At 37.5% G+C, this 27,596-nt stretch overlaps 1 protein-coding gene across 2 annotated transcripts in view; it reads left to right on the top strand.

Moving 5' to 3' along the window:
- hlcs (holocarboxylase synthetase (biotin-(proprionyl-CoA-carboxylase (ATP-hydrolysing)) ligase)) overlaps positions 1-27,596 on the top strand; it is a 62,690-nt gene that overhangs the window by 7,843 nt on the left and 27,251 nt on the right. For both annotated transcript variants that reach the window (XM_040150153.1, XM_040150154.1), the window contains exons 5-6: positions 1,728-1,901; positions 8,625-8,905. In XM_040150153.1, the coding sequence (XP_040006087.1) occupies positions 1,728-1,901; positions 8,625-8,905 (455 nt within the window). The remainder of the gene's footprint in view (positions 1-1,727; positions 1,902-8,624; positions 8,906-27,596) is intronic.

Genomic DNA, 27,596 nt, shown 5'->3' with positions numbered 1-27,596 from the left:
TTTATTATTGGGGCTGTAGTTTAAAGTGTAGTTGAATTGGACTGCATTTGAGAGGTGCTTCTGTTTTTTTACTCAAAGTTTTAACATAAACTGGCCATTTTGAGCTTTGTAGAGGTAGCAGTGTTGCAGTTTCTAATAAAGTAAACAGGGTCTATTTCTCAATATGTGCATGAAATGCGGGGTTGGGTTATCCTAGAAGATGTCCTAAAACGTTAGTGTGCTGCAGTAATAGAACTAGTAGTAATAATAATAATGATGATTATGATGATGATGATGATGATGATGATGATGATAATTTAGAATAGACTGCTTAGAAGCTTTACCCATACATCTAAGCCTGTAGGATGCCACCTTGTATTCCTCTATATCTCTGACAGGAAGTCCACAACCACAACCAGCAGCACGCAACCCATGGTTTTTGGTTTGGATATGACAGTCACCGTAGGGATGAAATACTTGGCCAGTGCTGCTATGAATCTTTTCACTGCTTTTCCAGACTCACTGATGTTGTCAAAGCTGGATTGTTACATATTCTGTTCAACCTCATTCTTTGTGTCCTGCAGCATAGCCTCTGATAGGACAGTCAAATGACCTCTCACAGCTTCCTGTACCATCCTTAGTTTAAATTCCAGTATGAGGAAAATGGCGTTGTGATCTGAGTTGCTGAATGGTGGGAGAAAATTTGGACTCGTAACCCTGCACGAATGGAGATTAACAAAATGTGTTCCCATTGTGGTTTTGATACTGTGCAGTTACTGTACCCAAGTTTCAATACCAATACCAAAAGAATTTGATAACTTATTTTGATATCTTACTTGCAAAATATAAATGTGATTTTCTATAACATGCAGTTTTTTATTTAACCAGAGAAATTTTTAAATGTTAAATGTTGTCAACCAGCTATACAAGAACTTTGCTAAAATAAAATCGTGTAAAACTGGCAAAAACTTTATTTAAGACCAACTGAAATCACATTAAGTCATCCTTTTATTGCTGTTTAAAATAATGTAATTGTGTTTTTAAAGGTATTAATAGTTTTGTATTATTAAAAGGAAGAAAAAAGGTCTTCAGATATATAAATATCAGTAATAAATATCAGATTGATTGCATTAGCTGTGGTTACATGCACACGTATTTTCATTTTGATTGAAATTTTTCTGATTGGAGGTTCGGTTGATGAATACGTTATGCATTTGTCTTCCTCAATGGCTATCTTCTCGCTTTCCTAACATCTAGGCATCCGATTACATTCAGTTCTTAAAGAGTTTGTATTAAAAATACACTCTCCGCAGAGGAACACTTCAGCTTCGAAGCCGCTATTTGGCTGGACCGCAACAGCCGGGGTCAGCCCTATAAATGTAATTGTCTGTCGCTGACTAACTGAATGACTACATCATCATAGGGGCGTTTAAAGGCAGTGTTGCCAATTTAGCTCCTCTGTTGCTAGATTTACCGACTTTTCAGACCCTATTTCTCCTCCTATTAGAAAAGAATGGGTTTGTCATGCAAATTTCTGAGAGTCTGGCTGGTGTGTAACTTCTTTGAGTTTTGTTGTTGCTCTGAGCTGCTAAGATCAGCCACACAGTGGTCAGTGCCATAACTTGAAGCATGCCCAGATAGCCCAATAGATCAAATTAATCTTAGTTATGAGATTACAAAATGTTTAATTAAGCTACAAGTCAATGTTTCAAAGTTTGTTAGACATTTTTTATGTTCCCTTTCTGCAGGTCCACCTGGAAATTGCCCCTGAGAATTTGACATCAGAAGGTTTTGATGAATTGAAGGTCAGCAATGCACTGCGTTATGAAGTCCTGACAGAGATTCTCATCTCTCTGGGACTCAGCTGTGAATTAAACAATACTCCACCCCCAAGCCCAATCCACTTGCTGGCCACCTGTCAGGTAAGACTGCTCAGTACTTTGTGAGGCTGCAGGATTAATATAATTTCACAAAGGTTACAGTGAAACATGCATGGTGTTAGTCACAATCTTGATGATCTTGGTATCAGTCATGAAATCTATCTTTTTTCCGTGAATCTCCTGGATTTGTTTAGCAACACCTTTTCATCAATATCATGTCCAAACCAATTGAGTTTGTCCACATAACACAACCCATTATTCCCTGCCACATCAAGTACACAGACATAAGTAGGATTGCCTACTTAAGACTTGTCTGATGTTAAACCAAGAGCTGACAGTGTATCGTTGTTTGGAAGAATGTAAAAATACACTTAGGTCTGGGGATGAAAATCAAATGTTAAGTGTTAGCTTTACATTTTTGCTGATATTCTGCCCCCTCTTAGAACATCATCATCCTTATCCATAATCTAACATTCATCCACTCATTCGTTCATCCACTCCCATACACACACACACTCACACTCACACTCACACTCACACTCACACTCACACTCACACACTCACATTCAGACACACGCATTGAGCACCAGATTGTTTTTATTAAAGTTAATTGTGTGAGTGACAGCACAGATACTCTGCATACTACACATGTGGAAACAATTTAACATCCTAATGTATGCAAATATATGAGTATGTATGAGCAGCAGGCTTACACCAGGTCTGTGAACAGAAGGCCAATACAAACATGTGAGGGCGGTAGATTAGTGTTTGATCAGCCATCGTAGTGACCGACCGCAATGAGTGCTCCTAAATTTGGGTACCAAGTGGTTGGATTTTTGGAAAACATTGAAGTTCACACTATCTTGCAGATGTGCCCATGGATGGCAGACTAAAAAAGCCCTAAGCTCTGAGATCTAAAAGCTGTAAGAATATTCTTGGAATGATTGAAATAGTCATTTGAAGTGTGTAGGTACAATGTATACTCACTAGGCAGATTATTAGGTACACCTAGCAAAAACTAATGCAGTGCAATACAACAGTCTTGCAATTAATCCTATCTTCATGAAGGTCATAATGTTCAGGTTGTCTTGAAACAACCTTTTTAGAGGTGTTGATTCAACTTTATGGTCATTTTGGAGGCTGCAGAAGATTTAAAGTATATACACTTCTAAATTACACTCACAAGACCCTGCTGGTATACTATATGTTCAGATGTTAAACTGAAATTTAAAGTGAGCACAGCGAAACCTTCAGCACAAGAATATGAAAACAGACTTTCAGTGTCAAACTCTGATCATGCATCATTCTGCACAGTAAAGCAATAAGCAAAACTTACTTTGCTGTTCCTTCTTGAAATTTCATTATTACAGTGCATCGTCCTCATAACAACAAGATACACCATCACATTCAACTTAAATTATAAATGTAACACAGTTCCATCAGGTGTACCTGTACGCACCAGGTGGATAACTGGTGCTTACAGGTACACACCTTAAAATCTGCACTTAACTGCTGTGAGCAGCTATGATCAATCAATAAATAAGGGATGGTTCTTATTTTACATGAATGGTGTGGTCATCATGGAATAGGAAAATTGCATTTCAGTGGTGCATGTACGTAAGAGCAACCACTAGGGGGAGTCGCAACTCCAGCTAACTGAGAAACAGGAAGTGAAGAACTGAGTGAATCCTCAAAAGCAGCTCTGGTCACATTCCCAAATCTTACCCTTCCGCTGGTGTCAATGAAGTGGTTACTATCTGAACATGGAGCCAAGGCCTCCTCTAGAAAAAAATAAATAGTATTTTATTACTAACATTAATTTATTTATTTTAGTAGTAGCAACAGTTGTATGTGGTTGTTTTTGTCTTCATTGTTGTATATTTGGAAACAGTACGTTTTACCTTTGACCCTGCTGCCCCAGCCACTTTGAACCAACAAGCAGCAGGCTAAAGGAAGTGGGGGCTTCAGAATTGTTTCCACATTGTTGTGTAGGTTCAGGAGGAGAGATGCTAGCTGTGTCCCTCAACATGTCTGCAGAATGGCTTCTGTAATCCTAGTGTACAATCTTGGCTTGGTTCCAGAAGCTTTTATTCAGTCCTAAAATTGTAGGGGTGTTTTGGTCTTGAGTGGACCAGTCTAACTATGAAGGTGGAGGTTTCCATCAGTACTTGTTTTCAGCCTTTGCTACATGCTCTCATTAGGTTGGAAGCTCTTTACCTGAGTAAGTATAATTTCCAGATTCCTTCCCATTTGTGTGCCAAATATGAATAATATTCTAAACAGGACCTTGAAGTCAATGTATTTTGAGCCCAAAACTCAAATCTTTCTAATCTTGGTAAGTAAGGTGTTTGGCTTTTAAAAATTTACAAAGGCAACAAAGAGAAGATACAATGACTTACAATTACTGGAATAAGATAACTTTAAAAAAGACTTAATAGTTCATAATAACATAGTCTTATTATACATTCCTGGCTTACTCAAAAAATGTTATGATGTGTTGTGCTGAAACATCGCCTTAATTCATGATTTACCTAATTTAACTGAAAATTAATCAAGCACAATTTGAATAATGAATTATTTTTAAGTTGCTCTTAGAGCAAAAATGACATTATCTGATTGCATCTTCTCAATTGTGAGGTTTTGCTGCTTTTGACTTTTTGATAAATAGTTGTAAACTAAATATGTGTGAGTTTTGTACTGTTGGTCAGACGAAACAAGCAACAGTTGGATGTCACCTTGAAGTCTGTGAAATCATGATGGACATTGCAAACAGTTCTTTTTTTGCAAACGGCTCTATTCTTGATGTAGAACTTTCCACTCCCTCTTCCTTGCAGGTCATTTAAAGTTCTGAGATAATTCAGGCTGTCTTGCATGCACAGCATGTTTAAGATCGGCCCACAGATTTTCAATAATTTTCAAGTCAGGGGACTGTGAGGGCCATTCCAAAATCTTCAGCTTGCATTTCTTGAAGTAATTCATGTTGGATTTTGAGGTATGCTTTGGATCACTGGCCTCTTATAAAGGCCAATACATTTTTAGTTTCACCTTCTTGACTGACTACATGACATTTGCATCCAGAATTTTCTGATAATTAGTGGAATCCATTCTTCCCTCTGTCTGTGCAATGTTTCCTGTGCTACTGGCTGCCACAGAACCCTAAAGCAGATACACATGCCACAATTACTGTTAAATTTTTTTTCTACTTTTCAAGTTAATGAGATAGAAAGTGCATTAACTTCGAAAAAAGGCTCACTTTTAATGTCTGTTTTCTGCAGGGGTTGTATTTACTTACTTACTTTTAAAAAAAAAATTAATTTGCTAAACTTTTGCATACAGCTTTACATAAATCTTACTTCTGTCATTTTATCAGTATCTCTCCACGTAGGAAAGAAAATGTTATGCAGGGGCCAGAGTAACATTCACAGTACAAGCACAGCACCAGATCACAAAACTGGTACATCTGTAAGGCTTAGACACTGGTGTTGTCCGTCTAGTAGCAGGACCTCCTTTAGAACACTCTCATATATTCGGTGTGGTTGTGATTAGTGCTGCTGACTTCCATAACTCCTCAGTGGGTGTTCCTGTTCTCTGGCATGATGTGGCACATCACCGTTTCCCTCTTTCTGGAAATGAAGTGTGTTATTGAGTTAATTAGAATCGGGACTGGAATGGATTTGCCAAAACTCCCTTTTTAATATTATAGGATTAATCCAGAGAAATGCATTGGCTTGTTGTGTGTCAAAGCTTGTTGGAGTGTATAGTTGATAGATGTTATTCTCCTTTAGAAAGGGCCAACCCTTAACATGTAATGATGGCCTCAGAGAATAAACTGATTTTTTTTAGCCAGCATGTATACTGAGATAAAATAAAGTGAAAATTACAGAAATGGTTGCAGCAGTACTGACAGCATGGAAGATACAGTGTCAGGATTAAAATCCAATATATATGAAAATATTATTGCTTTCCAGGGAAAACCTCACATTTCCATGATGTAAATTATTTCGTCAATTTGACTACTACTACTATCCCTTTAATATGGATGTATTAGGCCACTTCGGGCAATGCTGCAGGTGAATGAGCAGGACTATTTTGGATGTTGACTTAATTTAAGTGTGTAACTGAAACAGGAATCAGAGAGGTTCATTAAAGTGTTGTGCTTAGTTTTGTTCAGTTAGGCTTAATAAAGTTTTTCAAAAAAAAAAAAAACCCAATATAACTATAGATGCATATTGTTTAGCATTTAAAAAAAAATCACCTTCTGTGTGAATTTCAGTCTTTTTCATTTTGTTGTCTTTTTTTGTTTCTTTCACCTGAAGACTGTTTTCAATAATGTCGGGTCAGTTGTGGGATGGTTTTCCTAATATTAAAACTTTTTATTTTCTCGATAGTATTTCCTTTGTTGGTTTCATCTAAATTTATACAATAATCAGAACATGTCTCTTGTCTGGATGTGATGAATTATACTTAAATTATTTGATATCAGACAAGACACTGCATTTTTTAACAAGCAACATTTCTGAATGATGTATCCTCAGTTTGTGGCCAGTTTGGGCAGTGCATATCAGAATAATATATTCACTATAGAAAGAGGTGAGTAAATGAAACACATTAAGACATCTTTTGTATGTGTAAGGTAACAGGAGAGACACCTGATTAATGAGAAGTTACAGGAGCAGAGCAGACTGGGTCTGCTGCCTAATTTGGACAGCTGATTCTGAATATGAAATGTCTCTAAAAGCTTGGAATGAGATATGGAAACATAATCAAACATATCAGCACTTAAATATGTGTCTGTACCCACTGCAGTTGTAGAAACATTTATTGAAACAAAGGGTAGTACCATACTTTTAATGTTGAATAAAATCTATAGGCTGAGTTGGTGAAATCAGAAAGTTCTTAGTTTAGTTTTATACTGACAACAGAACATTTTTCTGTGCCTATAAACATTAAAAGATAAGTCAGGTGCTCATCTCTGTTTTTCATGTTGTCAGCAAATCGCATGTGAGGCCCAAAACAGTGAACTGATCCTTCTAACAAGTATAGTGTATTTATCCAATGCTTGATATATTGTATCTTATTCCTCTGTGCCATAGTGCTGTTGGTCAAAAGCTATTGAACGCATGTCAGTAAGGCACACTGTTTTACTGGATGATAATTTCCTTAATTACCATAAACACTGAAAATAGTCCGCAGCAAGTACCTTTTTAAAATTGAAAGTACATGATTACACAAAAAGATTAACATCTTCAGCAGGAGCCCATGTGCTTGGAGCTGAGAGCCACAAACAGTATAATGAGAAACAGACTAACATATTGTTGACTTTGGTCTTTTAATGAGATTTGTTGAAAATAAGATGTACATAGAATAACACCAAACTTATCTTAAGTTTAAGTTTTACTGCCCTCATAGTAGGTGCCTAGACCTATGTACTTACAGAGGGGTGACAAGGAAAAACCTGATTAAATGAGTGGAGAAACATAAGTGCAGATGCTTCCACACAGGTGCACTACATGATACAATTAAGTGATTAACTTCCAATTATGCTCTGTGGCATGTATAAAAATGCTGAGTAGGCCCAGTTGATTCTATTTTGTATCAAGATGTCAAGAGGAAAAGACAAGTGACTTTGAAAGAAGGTTCATTGTTGGGGCACAGATGGCAGGAGCTTCAGTCACAAAGACTGCTCAACTGGCTAGTGTTTCAATAGGAACAGTGACTAAAGTAACATCTGCATTTAGATCTATGGGAAAGACATCAGTAAATAGGGCCGGAAATTGTGATCAACAATGCACATTTGATGACCGCTTGTGCATTAGTGCGATATGTAAGAAAAAAACAGAAGAGCAACTCTTCCTCAGGCAATTGAGAATGTCAATGCAGGACGTGATTAGACTGTGTAAGCAAGAACAGTCAGTTGACAATTACATAAACAGGGATATTATAGTAGGGTTGCAGTGCATAAACCCTTCATTACAAAGATGAATGCACATTTGAGAGTTAAGGTGTGCAAAAACCATAGGCACTGGTCTACAGATGTCGAAAAAAGTGATATGGTCAGATGAGAGACAAGTGGACAAGTGCATGTGTGGTGTACACAAAGTGAATGGTATAGAGCCGAAAGCTTGACCCCTACAGTGAGGCGATTGGTTGGCTCTGTTATGCTGTGGGGGGCATTTGGCTGGCATGGTTGGGTCCACTTGTGCCCTTGGAGAGAAGGGTTTAGTACAAATATGTAAAAAGTTGTTCTGGGTAAACACTTTTATGTTATTATGAAACATTTCTGTCCTATTGGGAGTGGTCTCTTCCAAGATGACAATAACCCCATACTTTGGCATAAGGGGTCACTGAGTGGTTTGATGGGTATGAAAATGATGTGAATCATATGCTAAGGCCTTCGTAGTCACCAGATCTCAACCCTATTGAACACCTATTTAGACTGATGTTTTAGACAGTGCTTTCCTCCACCCTCATCAAAACACCAAATGCGGGAATATCTTTTCCCTCTTTTGGAAGAATGGTGTTCCATCTAGTTGAATAGGTCCTGGAACACAGAGGGAGTGCTGTTCTGGCGGATCAGGGGGGCTGATTGAGACAGTCAATCTAACTGTCCCATTCAGTCAGCCTGAAGCTAATTGAGACAGTGTGTCTGGTGGTAATCCAATAACACATTAGACAGTGTCTGTAGAGAAATCGCTTCCATATTTCATATAAAAGAAACAAATTATGGTATTATTGTCCTTCTGTGCTTTTCTGTCTTCTACACAGAAGTCCAAGGCCAGATTCCTGAAGTGGCTGGAGACACAAGGAGATCAAAATGGCCTCCTCACATTGTCCAAGCCACCCTTGAGAATGGTGTCCTCTTCTGAGCTCCAGGATGGTCCTTTGCTGCCTGAGGGCTCTCTGGGCCTGCTCACCGACTCTTCAGAGTCCCAGAGCTGGGCGCAGTTCAGTATGGAGACCTACAGGAAGAACCTGAAGACCAGCCTACTGGGGCATACCCTGCTGTACACTGACATGGTCACGTCTACAATGGACCTGTTAGAAGGGTAACACTTTCCTCTTTGTCTGTTTAATGTTTGAAGTGCATAGCACAGTACAGGTAGCACATAAAGATGTATAATATTAATGAGACTAATAATAAAACTAATAATTATATGAATAGGGTGAATAATAATACTAATAAAACCAATTATAACAATAATATTCGAAACAGCGGGTGTTGAGCAGGATCATGTGGGCTGTAGGTGCTTTGCAGTCACAGATCCAGACTCTGTGGCACAAGGGGCAGAAACACCTGCAGAAAGCAACAGGAGGAGAGAGCAGAGAGACGAGAAAGCACAAAACTATGGGAGAGAGAAGTCAAGTTAGTAACAAACATTGATAGGATGAATGCGCACAGACGGAAAGGAGGAGGAGAGCGGTGCCCGGTGCATCATGGGAAGTCCCGCAGCAGTCTAGTCCTATAGCAGCATAACTAGGGGGTGTTTCAAGACAAGCCTGAGCCCTAACTATAAGCTTGATCAAAAAGGAAGGTTTTAAGCCTACTCTTAAATGTGGGGAACTGGAAGATGGTTCCACAGTAGTAGACCCTGACAACTGAAGGCCCTACCTCCCATTATACCTTTGGAGACTCTAGAAACCACAAGTAAGCCTGCATTCTGGGAGCGCAGTGTTCTACTGGGGTATTAGGGTACTATGAGCTCCTTCAGATATGATGGTGCCTGACCATTAAGGGCTTTGTAGGTGAGGGGGAGGATTTTAAATTCTGTTCTGGATTTTACAGGGACCCACGCAGAGGAGATAACACAGGAGAAATATGATCTCTTTTTCTAGTTCCTGTCAGTACTCGTGCTGCAGCATTCTGGATCAGCTGGAAAGTATTTAAAGATTTGTTGGGACAGCCTGATAATAAGGAGTTGCAATAATCCAGCCTATAAGTAAAAAAAGCATGGACTAGTTTTTCTGCATCGTTTTGAGATAGGATGTACCTGATTTTTGCAATGTTACGTACGTGCAAAAAGGCAGTCCTTGAAGTTTGTTTTATGTGAGAGTTAAAGGACATATCCAGATCAAAGAGAACTCAGAGATTCCTAACGGTGGTGCTGGAGGCCGGGGGAAAGCCATCTAGAGTAACTGTATCATTAGATAATGTGTTTCTGAGGTGTTGGGTGCCAAGTACTATAACCTCAGTTTTGTCTGAGTTTAACAGCAGAAAGTTGCTGGTCATCCAGGTCTTTATGTCCTTAAGGCATGCTTGAAGTTTAGCGAACTGATTGGTTTCATCGGGCTTCACTGACAAGTACAGTTGGGTACCATCTGCATAACAATGGAAGTTTATGGAGTGTTTCCTAATAATATTGCCTAAAGGAGGTATATATAAGGTGAATAGAACTGGTCCAAGCACAGAACCTTGTGGAACTCCATGACTAACTTTTGAGTATATGAAGGATGTTACCGTGCACAAACTGAAATCGATCTGATAAATAGGACTTAAACCAGCTTAGAGCGGTTCCTTTAATGCCAATTAAATGGTCCAGTCCCTCTAATAGGATATGATGGTCAATGGTGTCAAATGCAGAGACAAGTCCTTTGTCCGATGCAGTTAGAAGGTAATTTTTTAACTTTCATCAGTGCTTTCTCTGTGCTATGATGCAATCTAAATCCTCACTGAAAATCGTCAAATAAACTATTATTATGCAAAAAGAAACACAACTGGTTGGCGACAGCTTTCTCAAGGATCTTAGAGAGAAAGGGAAGGTTAGATATTGGTCTATGGTTGGCTAAAACACCTGGCTCAAGAGTAGGATTTTTAAGAGGAGGTTTAATTACAGCTGTTTTAAAGGAATGTGGTACATTGCCAGTTAATAAAGACATATTGATTACATCTAGAAAAAAGGTGCTAACTAAGGGTAAAACTTCCTTAAGCAGCCTAGTTAGGATGGGGTCTAAGAGACAGGGTACTGGTTTAGATAAAGACATTGTTGAAGTTAGTTGGCAAATGTCGATGGAAGAAAAACATGTCTAAGCATATATAAGGTTTTACAGCTGTTTCTTAGGTTCCTGTGTTTGAAGATAAATCGGTGCTGGTTGAGGGGAGCAGGTGGTGAATTTTGTCTCTAATAGAATTTTATCATCAAAGAAGCTCATTAAATTGTCACTACTGAGAAGTATAGGAATACATGGATCAATGGAGCTATGACTCTCTGTAAGCCCAGCTACAGTGCTGAAGAGAAACTTAGGGTTGTTTTTATTTCCCTCTATTAAAGATGAGTAATAGGCTGCTCTGGCATTACAGAGGACCTTCCAATATGTTTTAAGACTAGCATGCCAGGCTAAGTGGGATTTTTCCAGTTTGGTAGAACGCCAAATTGGAAGAACCTGCAGCTAGTCAAATAAACTAGTTTAGCTAGCTTACATTGCATTCAGAAAGCATTCAGACACCCATCGTTTTTATCAAAGTTTATGTCGCTGCCTTATGCTCAAATTATTTAAATTATTTTTTCCCTCATCAGTCTACACTCAGTATCCCATAATGACAAAGCAAAAACTGAATTTTAGAAATTTTTGAGAATTTATTTAAAAGAAAAAACTGAAATGTCACATTGACTTAAATATTCAGACCCTTTACTCAGTTTCTAGTTGAATCACCTTTGGCAGTGATTACAGCCTTGAGTCTTCTTGAGTATGACACAGCAAGCTTTACACATCTGGATTTGGGGATTTTTTTTTTTTTTTATGACATTCTTCTCTGCAAATCCTCTGTCAGGTTGAATCGGTACTGAGAGTGGACAGCCATTTTCAGGTCTCTCATGAGATGTTTGATTGAGCTCAAGTCAGGGCTCTTTCTGGGCCACTCAGTGACATTCACAGAGTCGTTGCTAAGCCACTATTGCATTGTCATGGGTATGTGCTTAGGGTCATTGTATTTTTGGAAGGTGAACCTTTGGCCCAATCTGAGGTCCTGAGCACTCTGGACCAGGTTTTCAATTAGGATATCTCTGTACTTGGCTCCACTCAAATTTCCCTCAACCCTGGTAAGCCTCCCTGTCCCTGCCGCTGAAAAACAGCCCCACTGCATCGTGCTACCTCCACCATCCTTCACCGTTTGGACGACATTGGTCAGGTGATGAGCGGTGCCTGGTTTCCTCTAGACATGAAACTCAGAATTGCGGCCAAACATTTCAATCTTGGTTTCATCAGACCAGAGAATCTTGTTTCCTACAGTCTGAGAGTCCTTTTAAGCACTTTTTTTGCAAATTCCAAGCAGGCATGTGTCTTTCACTGAGGAGAGGCTTCTGTATGACCAGTTTGCCATAAATGCAAGATTGGTGGAGTGTTGCAGTGATGGTTTTCCTTCCAGAACTTTCTCCCATCTCCACACAGGATCTCAACAGAATTCTGTGTCTGAGCTCTGCAGGTAGTTCCTTTGACCTCATGGCTTGGTTTTTGCTCTGATATGCATTTTCAGCTTTGAAACCTTATATAGACAGGTGTGTGCCTCTCCAAATCATGTCCAATCAATTTAATTTATCACAGGTGGACTCCAATCAAGGTGTAGAAACATCTCAAAGATGATCAAAAGAAATGAGAGGCACCTGAGCTAAATTTCAAGTTTCATAGCAAAGGTTCTGAATACTTTTTTCAATGTGATATTTCAGTTTTATCTTTTTAATAAATTTGCAAAAACATCTTTCTAAAATCCTGTTTTCACTATGTCAATATGTCCAATAAGTCCATGCGCATTTCACGCAGTAACTAAACGTTAAGGTTAAAAGCAGGCAGTGGGTTGACACTCTGAAGTTCTCGGTGACTGTAGCTGCCCCTTGTTGATGTCTTTTTGCATTTTTAACACTGGCCTGACACTCTGGGCCAATCAGACTGAGAGGTTACTCCCAGTGCTCCCAGTGGCCAGTCTGGGCATGGCACACACCCGCAAATGATGTATTTTCTGTGCGATTCTGGATCTGTCACCTTTTAAACCAAATGTAAATTTTAGCTTAGTGCATTATTATTTCTTTCGCCGTCTTTCAGAGTTTTTTAATGCTGTAACTGTTTTGTTTGTTCATAAGCATGTTGGTTAGGTGACACACATTCCAGCCAGTGGTTTCACACCGTTCCACTGATAAGCAGATAGTGGTAACGTGAAGAAACACACGTAAACAGCACCAACAAAGGCAGTGAAGAAGGCTGAAAGCTAGTAAACAAGGATGTAAACAATGTTTGTCTAAATTTTGTAAGAAAAATCAGCTTTGCAGATTTGTTATAAGGAAGGAAATCTATTCAACATATTTGTTAGACCTCAAGGCTATGCACAATGTTGTGTTTGGGAGTAACAGTGAACGTAAAAAAAAACTTTATTTGTTTAAAAGAAAACACCACATTTCCAGCACCAAGCTAAACCTCCTTTATATGACCACCAAGACAACCGTTTTCCTCTCTATAAATGCAAATTCATAAGAACCTTCAAACTAACGCGCTCTCTCACACTTTTCACTCTCATTGCTGCTGGATTTTGATTAATGTTTAATTTAGTTAGTGTGTTTTGTGTTGCTGATGTTTTGTAATTGTTAGCTGGACCACAACAACATGGCCAATCCTATAAAAATGACTGACTGACTGATAAAGTTACAACATTGGTCAGCCAAGTGCTATGTGACTAAGTGCTGAAGTTACACCACTGGTTGTTGCTCTTTCAAATTGAATTGGCGCAAACAGTTTCTATTACATCATCAGGGGGTGTTTACAGGTAGAGATGCCAACTTACACCCTTTGTCACTAGATTTACCAACTTTTTGCACCATCTTAGCGACTTTTCTTCACAAAAGCACATAGTGACAAATCTGACAACTTTCTTGACAAACCTTAGCTACTTTCTGTAAGTGAGAGTAGTCAGTACTGCCCCGTGAGCGTGAGGTCGGGCTTTCCCTCCTTAGGCGCAGCTTTTGTCTTTAACTTATGTGTATGGTGATTTAGGTCACATGACGTTGCAGTTATAAAATCAGGATTTTAGCAATGCAGAGCAGGATATATGAAATGGCTGACTGCTAATTAACATGTAGTCTGAATGGGCCGCGTTTCAGTCACTATTTCATATTTGTTCCATTGTCTGACAACAGAAAGAGAAAAACCTGTAAATGAGAGCAGCTTTATTGTGAATTCTGCTCTATTAAAATACTGTATATGTGAGCACAGAGAGTAGGAAAGAAGCAAACAGATAGGGGGATATACTAGGTTTTGACCTAGTGTTTAGTTTGTAGTAGGAACAATAAATATGAACATTTAAATTCAGTATTACTCTCTTTTTCTTTGGCTCACATCTCAGCCCATAACTTACATAGATTCTTTGCTACCTTGCTTAGTTAGTTATTTTCTCCCCAAAAAGGTAATCATTTCTGTTTAAGAAACTCTTCTTGGCAGGCCACAAAGAAGAATTTGCTTACACAGTCAAAAAATACTGTATGCTTGTTGGCTGAACTGCCTACCAGTGCTTAGGGACTGCAGTTTGATCCCCCTGTTCAAGTTAAAATCAGTGTAATGTAGCTGACTCTTTGTGTGTGGGCACATCAAGACTGAAACTTTGCAACAATGATAACGATGTTAATATTCTTGAAAATGTAGCGAGTGTTTTTCCTCTTATTTCATTCAGCAGCTGTAAATATTTGTTTGTTTGAAGGCTGTGAGATTTCACTGGAGAACTGAAATTTTATCATCACGGACGAAAAGAGAGAAATGGCAGAGAGAGGTTATATGACCAGTCCGAAGTCACTTATAAGAGGGGCGATTTCAGTGTAGACAGGTCAGCAGCAGCTAATATATATTTACTAAATATATAAAAAAGTGTGAAAAAAATTTGAGCTGAAATCAAACAGCTTTTTGAATAAATTAATAAATAAGCACCCCATGCAGGACACAGACCACAAACAGTCTAATTGATATATTCAGTCACAAATGCTTGCATACATGCATGTTATACGTGCTATATTTGAAGAAACACAAGCATCCACGTGTATGTGTATTGATAAATTAAGATAATAGAGGAGAATGTACGTGTGTGCAGTGTGGCATTTAAGGTAGCACTACCACAAGCATGTGCACAACCCTCAACACACATACATGCATACATACACGCAACCAGGGAAACAAAAAAAAAGTATTGCATAAATAAAATACATTTAAAATCAGTTGAGTCATCTGACTCACATGCGCAATACATTATTAAGAATTAATGTTTGGAATTAAGGCTCCGACCTTGTTGCCGCCCACAAGGAAACACCAAGCTCAGCCCAGCAGGTAGTGGCAAACGACACTATAAACTTCCATCCTGGAGAAGATAGACTCAGATGAAGCAGCAGCAGCAGCACCAGCAGCCAAAGTAGCAGACAACGATATAGCTCTCAGGCAAGTGGTGCGGCAGCAGGCATGCAACAAAGGACTGAGGAGAACACTGACTGCTTCAGTGCACCACCACGATTAAAAGGGTGTGTTGGATATACAGTGGGGTCCAAAGGTTTGAGACCACTTTCAGACTGTTTGACCCCATGGTATGGTGAATGACGGACAACACACAGAAGATAATGAAAAAAAAAAAGAAATATTTCATGATATGTCATGAGTATGTCTTTTTGAGATGCTCACTCATTGATGAGTCAACAAAGTGCCTCTTTATGAAGGGATGAAAATGAAGTTGATACCAGCCATGTGAAGGAAAGAAAAGGTACCAATACAGCATAACAAACATAAAATGAATCCAGCATTTGGCACTTCGTACACTTCTGTGTGTGTTTTTGTGTATAGGCACACACTGGGGTGGGAGGGTAGACGGGCTGGAACTAATTTAATGCCTTAGTGACCTCACTGCCGCAAAGTCAAGTTGCACCTAATAGACTTCTTTGTCTGCATCCACACGTGAGTAAAAGTGGCTGTTGAGTTGGTCGATCAGGCAGCAGGTGGGAGCAATTAAAACTGTCATAAAGTTTGAAAAATGGATTGTGGAGCAGCACTGAGCTGATTGGAACAGACAGTGTTGTCATTAAGGTTATACAAAAACTAAAGCAGGGTGAACGACTAGGCCATATAACCCCCAAACCTGTTGCTGAAGTTTGATTTCACTGCTAATGTTTGAGTTTCCAGATGTCCCTCTAGAGCAGCCTTGATTAATGTTATTATTAAGGGATTCCTGTTTTATTTCTTCAAGCATTTGTGTTCATTAAGTATTCATTATGCCATATGATATTGAATATTTTGAAGAAAAAACAGCCTTATTGGTAGAACTGACAGTTTGCTATTGTGAGCTAGCAGGGAACAAGATGCATTTTGAGTTTTTTCTTGGTGCGTGTGTTTCAGTGCAGATTTCATTGTGGTCACATACTAACCACATACAACATACAAATGTTTTTGTTGGACAATACTCATTTAGCTGGTTGATGTACTCTAACTGGATTGAAGGGGCACAACATTTTTACTGACTGATTTCATGACTAGAAATCAGTCTTCTAGTTATGATTTATAGTAGTAGTAGTAGTCAGCCTGTGTAAATAGTTGTATAAATTTCTTAAGGCCAGGAGTAGCTTTGTCAAGTCTGAGTAACTTCAATTCAAGTTTGGGCTTGGAAATATACAAATTTGTAACAGAAACCCTCCATTGCAGGATCTAGTGTTTGGAGTTTTAAGATACTAGGGAAACCCTATCCTGTAAGGATACGTTGATAAATTAGGGAATTCACTTTCCCCCCTATGCTGTCCAGGCCCAGAGACAACAAAGCAGCCCCAAATCATGATGCTTCCTCCACCGTACTTACCATTGGGATCATGTTTTCATGTTGGTATGCAGTGCTCTTTTTACGTCATATGTAGTGCTGCGTGTCCTTCCCAACCATTGAACCATTGTTTTGTTTTTGTTGTGGAGTGTCAAGGTGCTCCTTGGCAAACTTTGGGCGTGCGGTGATGTTTATTTTTGTAGAGCAGTGATTTTCCTCCATTGTGTCCTGCCATGGACACAATGTTTCATGCAACTTGAGTAGTAATGGTAGACTCTCTGTTCATGAGTCTACCATTTGCGTATGGTAGACTCATGAACAGACCAGCTCCAATGATTCCTTTAAGCCTTTATCTGTGACTCTGGGGTTCTTTTTTACCTTACTAAGCATTCTGAGTTGTGCTTTTGGATTCATTTTAGCTGGGCGCCAACTTATAGGGTGACAAGCCACAGTACTAAATTGTCTCTATTTATTTCTCAATTTTTTTCTTACTGTGCATTGATGAATATCTAAACTTTGTACTTTGTAACCTTGCTAGCTTTATGCAGATCAACAATTCTTAATCATAAGTCTTCAGAGATCTGTTTTTTATGAGTCATAGTACACATCTGCAAATGCTTTTTGAAAAAAGCAAGTCAAAGTAGCTCTAACCCACACCTCCAATCTGGTTTCCTTGATTGGACTACAGGTTTGCTCACTCCTGACTCCAATTAGCCTTTGTTGATGTCATTAGCCTAGGGGTTCATATACATTTTCCAACCTATACTGTGAATGTTTGAATGATGTATACAATATGGAAAAGAATAATAGAATGATTTGTGTGTTAATAGTTAAAATAGATTTTGATAATTTTAATTTAGATGAAGACATGACCAAATTTTAAGACAAATTTATACAGAAATGCATGTAAAGGGTTCACTTACCTTTCCTTGCTACTGTATTAGTTTTAGCCACATATTAGTAGTTAGGTTGTTGTTTTTGTTGTCCAGTTTTAGGGAAATTATATTGTTATTTTTGTCATGCTTTTAAATGTTTGTCTTTTAAATATTTTGAGGTTACAGTTGCTGTTATCTTTGATGTGGACAGTTACCTTGTTTCCTCAAATAAAAACTGATAATGGTCTGATAATGGCCAGGGGTGTGATCAACACAAACAAATAAATAACAAATAAAGGCCCCCCCCAAATACAGGCCGGAGGAAAAAAAAAACGGTGGAACTCTTGGTGCCTGTCATATAATATGCATGCCAGTTAAGCATAATGTACTTTTCTGTTGCTTTAATTTAATAAATTCAACAATATAATCATGCTATTTTCAACAGTTTGTTTTCAGACAAACACAATGGTGGAATTGGATTCATTTTATCTGATCCACTTTGATTTTCATTCTTTAATCCCGTTTGGTTGTTGCATTGTTTCACAATAAAAGCCCTGTTAAGAAATGAAAGGTTTCTATCCACTGAAATCCTTCAGTAATGGAGCTACGAGACGTCTTTTTTTGTCCACTCAACACAGGCTACTGTAGGCCATAGCCAAAGCCAAAACAACAAACCTGTCCAGTTTACAGTGTGATCTCTGCACTAGAATCTCACTTTAACTCCCGCTGTAGGCCAACTCTCTGCTCCCTGACCTGGCAGGAACAACAACAATTGCCCTCCCTCACTCCCTGCCAATCAAAGGTACGGTATCTCACATAAGTCACTTTCATAGGTAGCTGGGTGACTGACATGCTTCTGACATGTTCACTCACACCCTGGAAAACTCAGTAATAATCTGTTATTACAACGGCAAAAACAGCAATAAACTGTTTTTGCCGTTGCTGAACATAACAGTTTCAAAATAGTAACACCATAATGCAACAGTTAACACCAATATGTCACCCAGTCGTTACAATATGGCGAATTATATAATCAGAAATAAAGGCCTGACTCTAATACAAACCTGCTTAAAATTTATTGTCTGTCATAATGTTAGCAGAACAGGCCCAGTTTACCTGTTTATTCTAGCTTGGTTAGAGGCCTCTGAATGGCCACCCATATCTCCAGCTGTTCAGTGATTTGAATAGAATGAATGCAGTAAAACAACATTTTCAGATATTTATGCAAGACTGAAATACAGTAAACTAACTGTCACTTGGCATTTTTCTAGCCTCCTGTGTTCTCCAATGCAGAGCAGGAGCTGGGGTCACTCACATGTTCACTAAAATACTGTTCACTGTATGGATTTAGCTTGAGAAGAGCAGCTAAAATGTATGGTAATAACATTAACGAACATCTAGATTAAGTTTAGATGATTTGATGCCTACATTAATCCTGCAGGCATTCCTGTCAATAGCCTATAAACCTGAAAGACCTACAATTAAATAATCTGCTAATGTTACATTAGTATTAGATTACTTTTTTTAATGAAAGATTACCTCTTTTCTAATTTTCAGTGGATTTTCAGCTAAACGTAGTCCACAAATCTGTTATTATTTGCCTTCCAATAGTAATGTTATTAATATTTACTGGCAGAGTCATATCATTACTGGAATGTAAGATGCTGGTTATTTGTGGAAAAGGTCAAACAGCTGAATCAATTTATAAAGAACAGATAGATTTGGGCAATGGATTTTTGACTAAATATTAGCTGCAATGTAACATTATTATCCAGAGATGTTTGCAGATCTTTCGAATAAGACTGCAATAAAAAACGAATAACTTTTTTCTGGTCATTCATCTATCAAATTATGTCACAGCATCTATAGATCACATTTTATTGATAAAAATCTGAAATATAATTTCTCCTAGTTTTCTTTTTCAAAGTTCACTTTTTATTCAGTTTTTGTGTAATTTCAATTGTTGAAAAATATTAGAATATTTGAAAAAATAACTGATTTTAGCTTCGTACATTTTTGATTTACTTGTACATTGCTAAAAATGTCCATTTTACATTGTGCGTTGTTTCAAAACTTAAATACTTTATGTACATTTTGCTGTTTTTAGTGTTTACTAAAACTTTGAATGCAAGACTTTGACTGGTAATATAGTATATTACACTACGGTATTGACATCTTTTACTTCAGTAAAACATTTGAATACATCCTCGTCCAGTGAAGTGAAGTTTAGGTCTCCAGACTCCAAAAGTATATTTTCTTGCATAAATTTTCTTCTAAAAAAAGTTTTTCTTCTTTCTTTTTAAGTCAGTCATGTCAAATGCATTGTATTTACTGTTGCCTGCTAAATTTATTTAAATTAGAAAATTTCTGATACAGGTATAAAAACAAGACAGTTTGTCATACTCTGTGTGACAGACAAAGTGTAGATAAATAGTTTAAACTGGCCCTTATATTGACATTATTAGCTCTTCATGTAATAATGTCATAGGATAGTGGTCCAGGTTTTCCATCCTTGTAGTAAGTGAGTTTATCTATATAGCACCTTTCAAGAACAGAGAAGAGTGACAAAGAGCACTAAAAAATCAAGCAGACATAAAACACAGACTTATGAAGAGTAAAAAAAACATAAAATGTACATAAATAAAAAATACGAACAAATAAAAAAAGAAAAGTCTAAACAGGTGGATCTAAGCTGCTTTTAAAAGCGTCTACAGTGTCCACAGATATTCAGTCTAAAGTTAGAAAGTACCAAAGTTTAAGACCACAACCTCAAAAGAAAAGTCTCCTTTAGATTGAAGCCTGGAGCGTGGAACAACAAACAGACCCTGATCACAGGACCTTATAGACCTGCTTGAATTGACTTAAAATGTCAGTGAACTGGGGCATCCTGGTAACCTGATGAGCAAGATACATGCCAGCTGCAACAACCCCATTAAAGTCCAGTGGAGCTCTTTTGTTGCAGTCATAGCTTCTCTGTCAATACTCAGATTTTTTCACAGTTTTCTTAGCATATGCTTTATAACAATGGTGACTTGGTAAAATATACAAGTAAGCTCTTCTTATTTTTACACAATTAGATTAGAGTTAGTAGAATTACAATTTTACCAAGTTTTTTTTTGTTGTTGTTTTGAAAAATTGGGTTTATATGAGTAGTCAAATAAGCAAATACTCAAACAGATGATGAAGTTCAGATAAGTAAGTAATTAGGGTACCTTGAAATGACAGTGACCGGGCTTTTCTGGGCTGGACTGGAAGGCTGTGGCTCAGGAACCCCAAATTGCCCCTGATGGCTTTGCCATCAGTATGTGTGAGTGAGGTGTGAATGCAATGTATGAATGTGTGTGCGAATGGGTGAATGTGGTATGTAGTGTAAAGTGCTTTGAGTGCTTGATAAGACCAGAAAAGCGCTATATAAGTGCAGTCCATTTACCACTGTTATGTCTGGAGGATAAATAAGCATTGAGACAGGTTCTAATAGGCAAAGGGGGAATTGGTTTGAAAGCAAATTGCCTCCAGGTCAGCAGTACCTGAAATTGAAGATGAAGGTGGGGCTCAGTGGCCAGCAGACTGTGTGTTTATTCAGGTATTGATGCTTTGTTTGGCTGTGAGCGACTAATGATAGCGAGCACTGAGATAGTGTTCTCACATGGTCGCACCAAATTGGAATCTCAATGCTTTTTAGTGAGCAGCTTCACACTCATCAGGCTTTTAGACATAGTGATGCTCCTGTCATATGTATCAGTTAAAAAACTAGTATAGGGCATTTCAGTGCAGTCTTTGGCAATTTCAGTGTAAATGGTTTTATATAAATTATTAAAGGAATAGTTGGTCATTTTGGTATCGCACTTATTTACTTACTTTTAGTTATTTAAAGACTGCAAGCAAGGGGAAACAACTAGCCTGACTCTGTCCAACAGTAACAAAATCCACCTACTAGCAGCTCTAAAGCTCACTGATGTTTTATCTGTGCAAAAACTGAAGTGTAAAAATGACAGTGCGATGTTACACAGGTGTATGTGCCGGACTATTTCTTGGCTGTATTTCATGGAGTATCTGCTGGTTTCTTAGCAGCTGCTCAGTGTATTTCCCAAAATATGTTGAATTAATCCTAAAGCTATTGTGTTATTTATTGTTATTATTAGAAGTACTTGTTACATAATACTTGTCATTTTTTATAGTACTCATGATCTTAGTGTTAAACTGGGATCATAGGTGAACTCTGATGCTGCCTGAAGCATTTTAGTGAAAAGGTACTCATGTTACACATCTCAGAAAAACGTTATCATTTATTTTATTTTATTTCATTTTATTTATTTATTTTTTGATTCTCAAATGGCCAACCCAGGGCAAATTACATACTTTGATTTTTTTTTTAAGTGAAAATAAGTAATAACTCCTGTAACAAGCTGACATTAAAAAATTTGCCTTTCTTTTTTGCCTGTTTCGTAAACCTAAAAAATAGAAACAAATTAAAGTAATTGTGGCATGTGCAGAAGTTTGGGCACTTTACTAAGTCAGTACTTAGTAAACCCTGCTTTGGCAGATTTCACAGCTTGCAAATGTTTTTGGTGACCAGCTAAGAGTCTTTCTGTTCTTGATATAGGAATTTTCACCAACTCTTCCTTCCAGGTCACTTCAAGTTTTGAGATTTTTAGCCTGTCTTGCACACACACCATGTTTAAGCTCTACCAACAGATTTTCAGTGATGTTCAAATCAGGGGACTGTACGGGCCTTTCCAGATGCTCCAGCTTTCATTTCTTGAAGAGTTAGAGGTATGCTTTGAATCATTGTGCTGTTGTAGAAGCCAGCCTCTTTTTCAGTTTCCTTTGTCCAGTACCTTGAGACAACTGTATCAAAAACTGTCAAGTAATGAAAGTCATGAATGAATGTTTGCTTGGATTCTTATTTACTTATTCTTTGGTTTCTGATTTAAATCAAAATTTTGTTTTTTGTTTTACACTCTTTTATTTAGGCAAAGTGCTTGTAGAGATGTTTTAATTCAGGCAACGTTTTATTTCATAACTTTAGCTGCTTTTATCCCATTTAGAAGAAAAAAGTAAGCAAGTTATCCAAAACAAAAAAAGTATAATTGTAATATGATACTGGTACTGCTTGAAAAATTTCAATAACTAGCCTTCATGTCAGAATAAACAATATTCAACATGACCGATATTAAAGTACACAATACAAATACAGTAATAAATATCATGCACACATACTATTATACATATTATTGTTGCTTTACAGTTGGTAATTCCCAACTCAAGAAACAATGCTGTTTTTCTGGCTTTCTTATTACTAGAGTGTGTAAAATTTTCTAGATAATTAAAAATGGATATCTAGAGGAGAGTAAATTAATGTTCTTAGTCATCCTGCTCTGCTGCATGCGGTATTTCCATGTATTGCATTGAAAGTGGTGAATATAATGGCATAAAGACCAGTTTTTTTCCCCTATATTGAATTATGCTGAATTATGAACGCCAGTGTGGAATTATGAGTGCTGCTGCTAAAATTTCACATGGTTCACTAATATAAACCCTACCACACACCCACAAATATTATTTCTCAAGTTATCATATTTATTTATTTGATAATTAATGTAGCAAGCACAGGCATGTATAAATATCATGCAAAAAATTAATCACCACTTTGGAGTCATTTGGACCTTAGTGGGAGACTGAGGCCTATGCTTATAAATGTAATGTTTGATTTTTCAAAAATGGTGCAGTCACAAATTTTTATTTTGCATGCACAAAAATGAACAAATGATGCATAAATGAATCAAAATTGTTGTATTCATATCCTGATCATATACGGTGCCAACTTAAAGAGGTACAAACTTAGACTGTGTGTGCAACTTTGACCTGTACATGTCTTGTTCGTCAAATTGTATTTGAATTTTCAGAGTCTGAAAGACTCATTAAGTTTATATTAGCTTTGTGTATTTATGTATAAAAATAGTGTAACTGATTTTCTGTGGTGAGGCATTTCATTCTTTGACATTTATTACTACAGCTATCTTGCCTCCAGAACCCTTCAAGTGTAAAAATCTCCTGGTAAATTAGGACACGCACGACAAGGTGAACCTGAATAACCCTATATGTAATGATTCTAAGGTCGTTTTAAGCTATTGCTCTACCATGGCACATAAATACAGGTCGCAGTCACGCTCGTTGATGTGCACACAACAACACTGCTGAAAAAGATCCTTGGGGAAACACTAAAGAGAGAATTACAAAGTACAGCCTCTGCCTTACTGTCCTATAAATTTCCACTCCTGCCTAACACAGTCTTAAATATATTTTAGTTTCATAATTGATCGATCTGTCAAATGTTTTTCGAATAACTGTCAGAAAAATATGAAAAATGCCTGTCACAATTAAGAGTCTAAGTCTTAAACACATTTGTCGTAGAACAGTTTATTTTGTTAAACCACCAGTCCAAAACTCAAATATAGAGAGAGAAAGCAGCAAAACCATAGAATGTTTGGCATTTTTGCTTTATGAATAACTTATAAAGCAACTGTCAGAAAAGTTGGCAGTTAATTTTGTGCCAGTCGACTAATGGATATATCAGCTAATAGTTTCAGCCCTATTTATACAGCACATACAAATACTACATATACATGTTGTGTTAACTTTATGCAGGCTTTTCTGGCTTTCTTATTAATAGTGGAGGTACTAAATTTAAAAATAATTATAAAGGAATATATAGATATTTAGAAGAGATTATAGAGGAGAGATAGTTACTCCTCTGTCTGCTGTGGTATTCTCATGTTTAGCACTGAAAGCAGTGATTATAATAACATAAACAGGAGATTAAAATGATGCTTTTGGGCACCCAGTCTGTAACCATATCGCTGTACTGCAAATAGAATAATAATCAAAGAAACTTGTTTGCGTGAATTTGTGCAAAATCATTTAACAACAAGATTTTTTCATGGTTAATTCTTCATGGTTCTTCATGATGATTATCTACTTTTATCTGTCAGTATTTTCCTTATATTTCATTCAATTTTACTTTCCGATGGGTGTATGTGTGTGTTAGGAACAAGCTGCTGCTGTTTAGTTAAGGACAGTTAACAGTGTGGAAGTGTTTATTTGTGGAAAAGTTGGTATAAGAGACTATGGGTTTTTTCTAACACCACTTAGCCACTTGGTCCTGAGAGCATAATGATTCTTTTCCTGCTCTGCTAAACTTAATTCCTGTGCCTGGAGCAACACTTCCTACTTGTTGACTTTTTCTTGTAAGCGCGTCAGGCTTAGACGTGAAAACCCAAAGGCCCAATTTTACTTTTGTATTCTTTTTCCGCCTTATTTTTCCTTCAGAGGAGATTAATAAAAGAAGCAGCAATGACTGAATATTTTCCCTTCTGCTTAGGGTCATATAAATTCTGTTTTCCATGCCATCTGCACATGTGGAAAGTAGTTATGGCATTTACCCAGTTTTATAAACATTCCATTATAAAATTGCAACTTCTATGACTGTATTATTTTCAAAAATAAAAATAAAACAATCATATTTTGGAGCTCGGTCACATTAACAGAATAGTGCACAGTTAATCTGAATAGAAAAGCTATTCCAGTTGTTTGGCAAAAGCCCTGGCATTCTCTGTTTGTTTTGACAAGCAATCCAATATCCAAACTGAGACTGTTTGGAATTAGACTTCTGTTTCCCTTGAAAAATACAAACCATGGGACATAACATGGGGGTTTGGTGCAGAGAAAATGAATTCCTCACAACCGTGGCGACAGGTTCGACCATAAAAATGAAATTGGCCCAATTGGCCTTGCCTGCTCCACCTGCAATTATAAAAGATTGTAAGCAGATGCCTAAACGTCTTCAATTCTTATTCTGGGGAACATATGGTGCAGTGTTTGACTTTAAATTTTTATGTCTAGAGCCCTGAGCCCTGCCCTGCGTTGGAGTCACCAACATAGGGAAGTCATGCAGGGTCCAAAGGTTTTCATTTCAGCTTCATCAAGACAATGAAAAGCCTTTGGCAGAAAAGTGGATTTGCATTAATCATCAGGTCTTGCTGTGTAGAGGGGTCCTGAATCCAAACCTAATTTCAAAACATTCATCATTTTAGTTAATAAATTAATTGTGCTTGCATTGTACGTGTTCCTAAATTTATTTGCATTGTCTTTGTACATGTATACAAAGAATAAACAATGACACAAATACCACAAAAAGGTATCCACTTTCTCAATGATTTTTTTTTTTTAGTTTGGAAAAAAAGATGGAGACACAAATAGCTTTTACACTATATATAGAAAAGATGCTGCTTACCCTTCTGCTGACTATTTGTTTTTAAACCCTTACCAGCTAGGACTGTAACAATCTTTTATCATACAAGGTTCATTCCATCAAATTCTGGTTTACTGATTAGTCAGTGACTGGCATGGTGTTGCATTTGCGAGCACTGTTGGGGCGGCTGTGGGTTAGAAAGTAGAGCGGGTCATCCACTAACCGGAATGTCGGTGGTTCGATCCCCGGCTCCTCCAGTCTGCATGTCAAAGTATCCTTGGTCAAGATACTGATCTCTATTGGATCTGTGCGCCAGCATACATAACTGTGGAGGTGTGCAGGTGTGCCCACATTTGCTGAGTCTGGTGTGAGAATCAAGCAACAGCGCTCAAAGAGTAACTACACCCTAATTTGTTGTTTGTTTTTTGTACTGTACATAATCACAATAGCTACAGTGCTAATGTTGCTAGCAGTACATGACTATGTGTCAGAGCGATGGTTTACAGGGGAAAAAAATCATTTAAGTCACAAGTCTTTGAAACTTACGATCATCTATCACTGAAGAATACAAAACAAGCTAAAGGTTACTACTGTTGAATGTTTTGCCTATAATGAAAAATTGCTTACAAGGAGCTGCTGTTAAGTGTGCAGAATTAAGGCTCTGTAGCGACATTGCCATCTGCTACCATAGCACATGAACAAACATGGCTCAATCTGTGTTTTTTCATGAATAAGTAATAAAATAGGGCTGGTTTTTACCTCATGACCACTTGTATCACTGGAGCTCTAGACTAAAAGAGATGTACACTCAGTTGTCAGTTTTATTAGGACCACCTGGATAAAATTATTGCAGTCCTGCAATAAATCCTACTATCATGATGATTTTGGGTTTTTGCTAGAACTGGTGGTGATTCAACTTTAGGGTGTCCAAAGCCTACAAAATGACTAGAAAAAGTTACAACAAAAACTGAGTATTATAACCTTCATGAAGGTATAAACTGCCAACTGAGTGTAGTTAAATAAGGGAAATACAACTGATGCGTTAACATGCCTAAAAATAGTAGCATGTACTGTGCGTAAATACTAAATAGCCTTAGATGAACTTGGGCAATAGCTAGGTTGAACATCCCTGCTACAGAGCTAAATGTAGGAGGGTGTGGCTATTGATGTGTCCACCTTTCGTCCATATATTGACTTCAGTTTTATCCCACACAACAAGCCCTGTTTCTTAATTAACTAATGAGCACGTTTCTAAGCAAACTAAACAGAATCAGTTAAGCATTATTTCACATTGATCCTTTTTTAGGTATGATTGCACTGAACAGTATGACTGGTGTCTTTATCATTAAAGACAAGTTATCTTCATATGAGTCCTGCAACAGGATGCAGTGTTAAAGTTACAGTAGTAATTTCATGAGTAACCTAAGTTTTCCTACAAGTTGTATTAACGTTACACTGTTAACAAATTCAACTGTGGTTTCTCATACAACTTTCAAAAATATATAAATATAAAGTTATCATTTATAACTTGCAAAGCCTTGTGTAACTACAACAGTGGTCTCTTCTGTGATTTTTATCTCACAAATCTGGTAATTGCTGATATCCATAAATCTCTGTGATGGTTATTTATCAAAATAGTATGAAATTTAACTGTAGATTTGATACTTCATCTAGTTTTTTCACATGTTTGGCATAGTTAAAATTTACTTTGATGAGACTATCTCATGTAAAGTTTGGAACCTCAGCAATCAGTATTAATGTATCCACATTCTGGAAGGGGAGAGAAAAGCATGGTTTCAGCCTGCCATATGGCTGCTGATGGAGGCTGTGACATAAACAGCGGGACCTCAATGAGA

Source organism: Xiphias gladius, chromosome 17 (assembly GCF_016859285.1).
Source record: "Xiphias gladius isolate SHS-SW01 ecotype Sanya breed wild chromosome 17, ASM1685928v1, whole genome shotgun sequence".
Taxonomy (NCBI): Eukaryota; Metazoa; Chordata; class Actinopteri; order Istiophoriformes; family Xiphiidae; genus Xiphias; species Xiphias gladius.
This window is presented reverse-complemented; position numbering and strand designations above follow the sequence as displayed.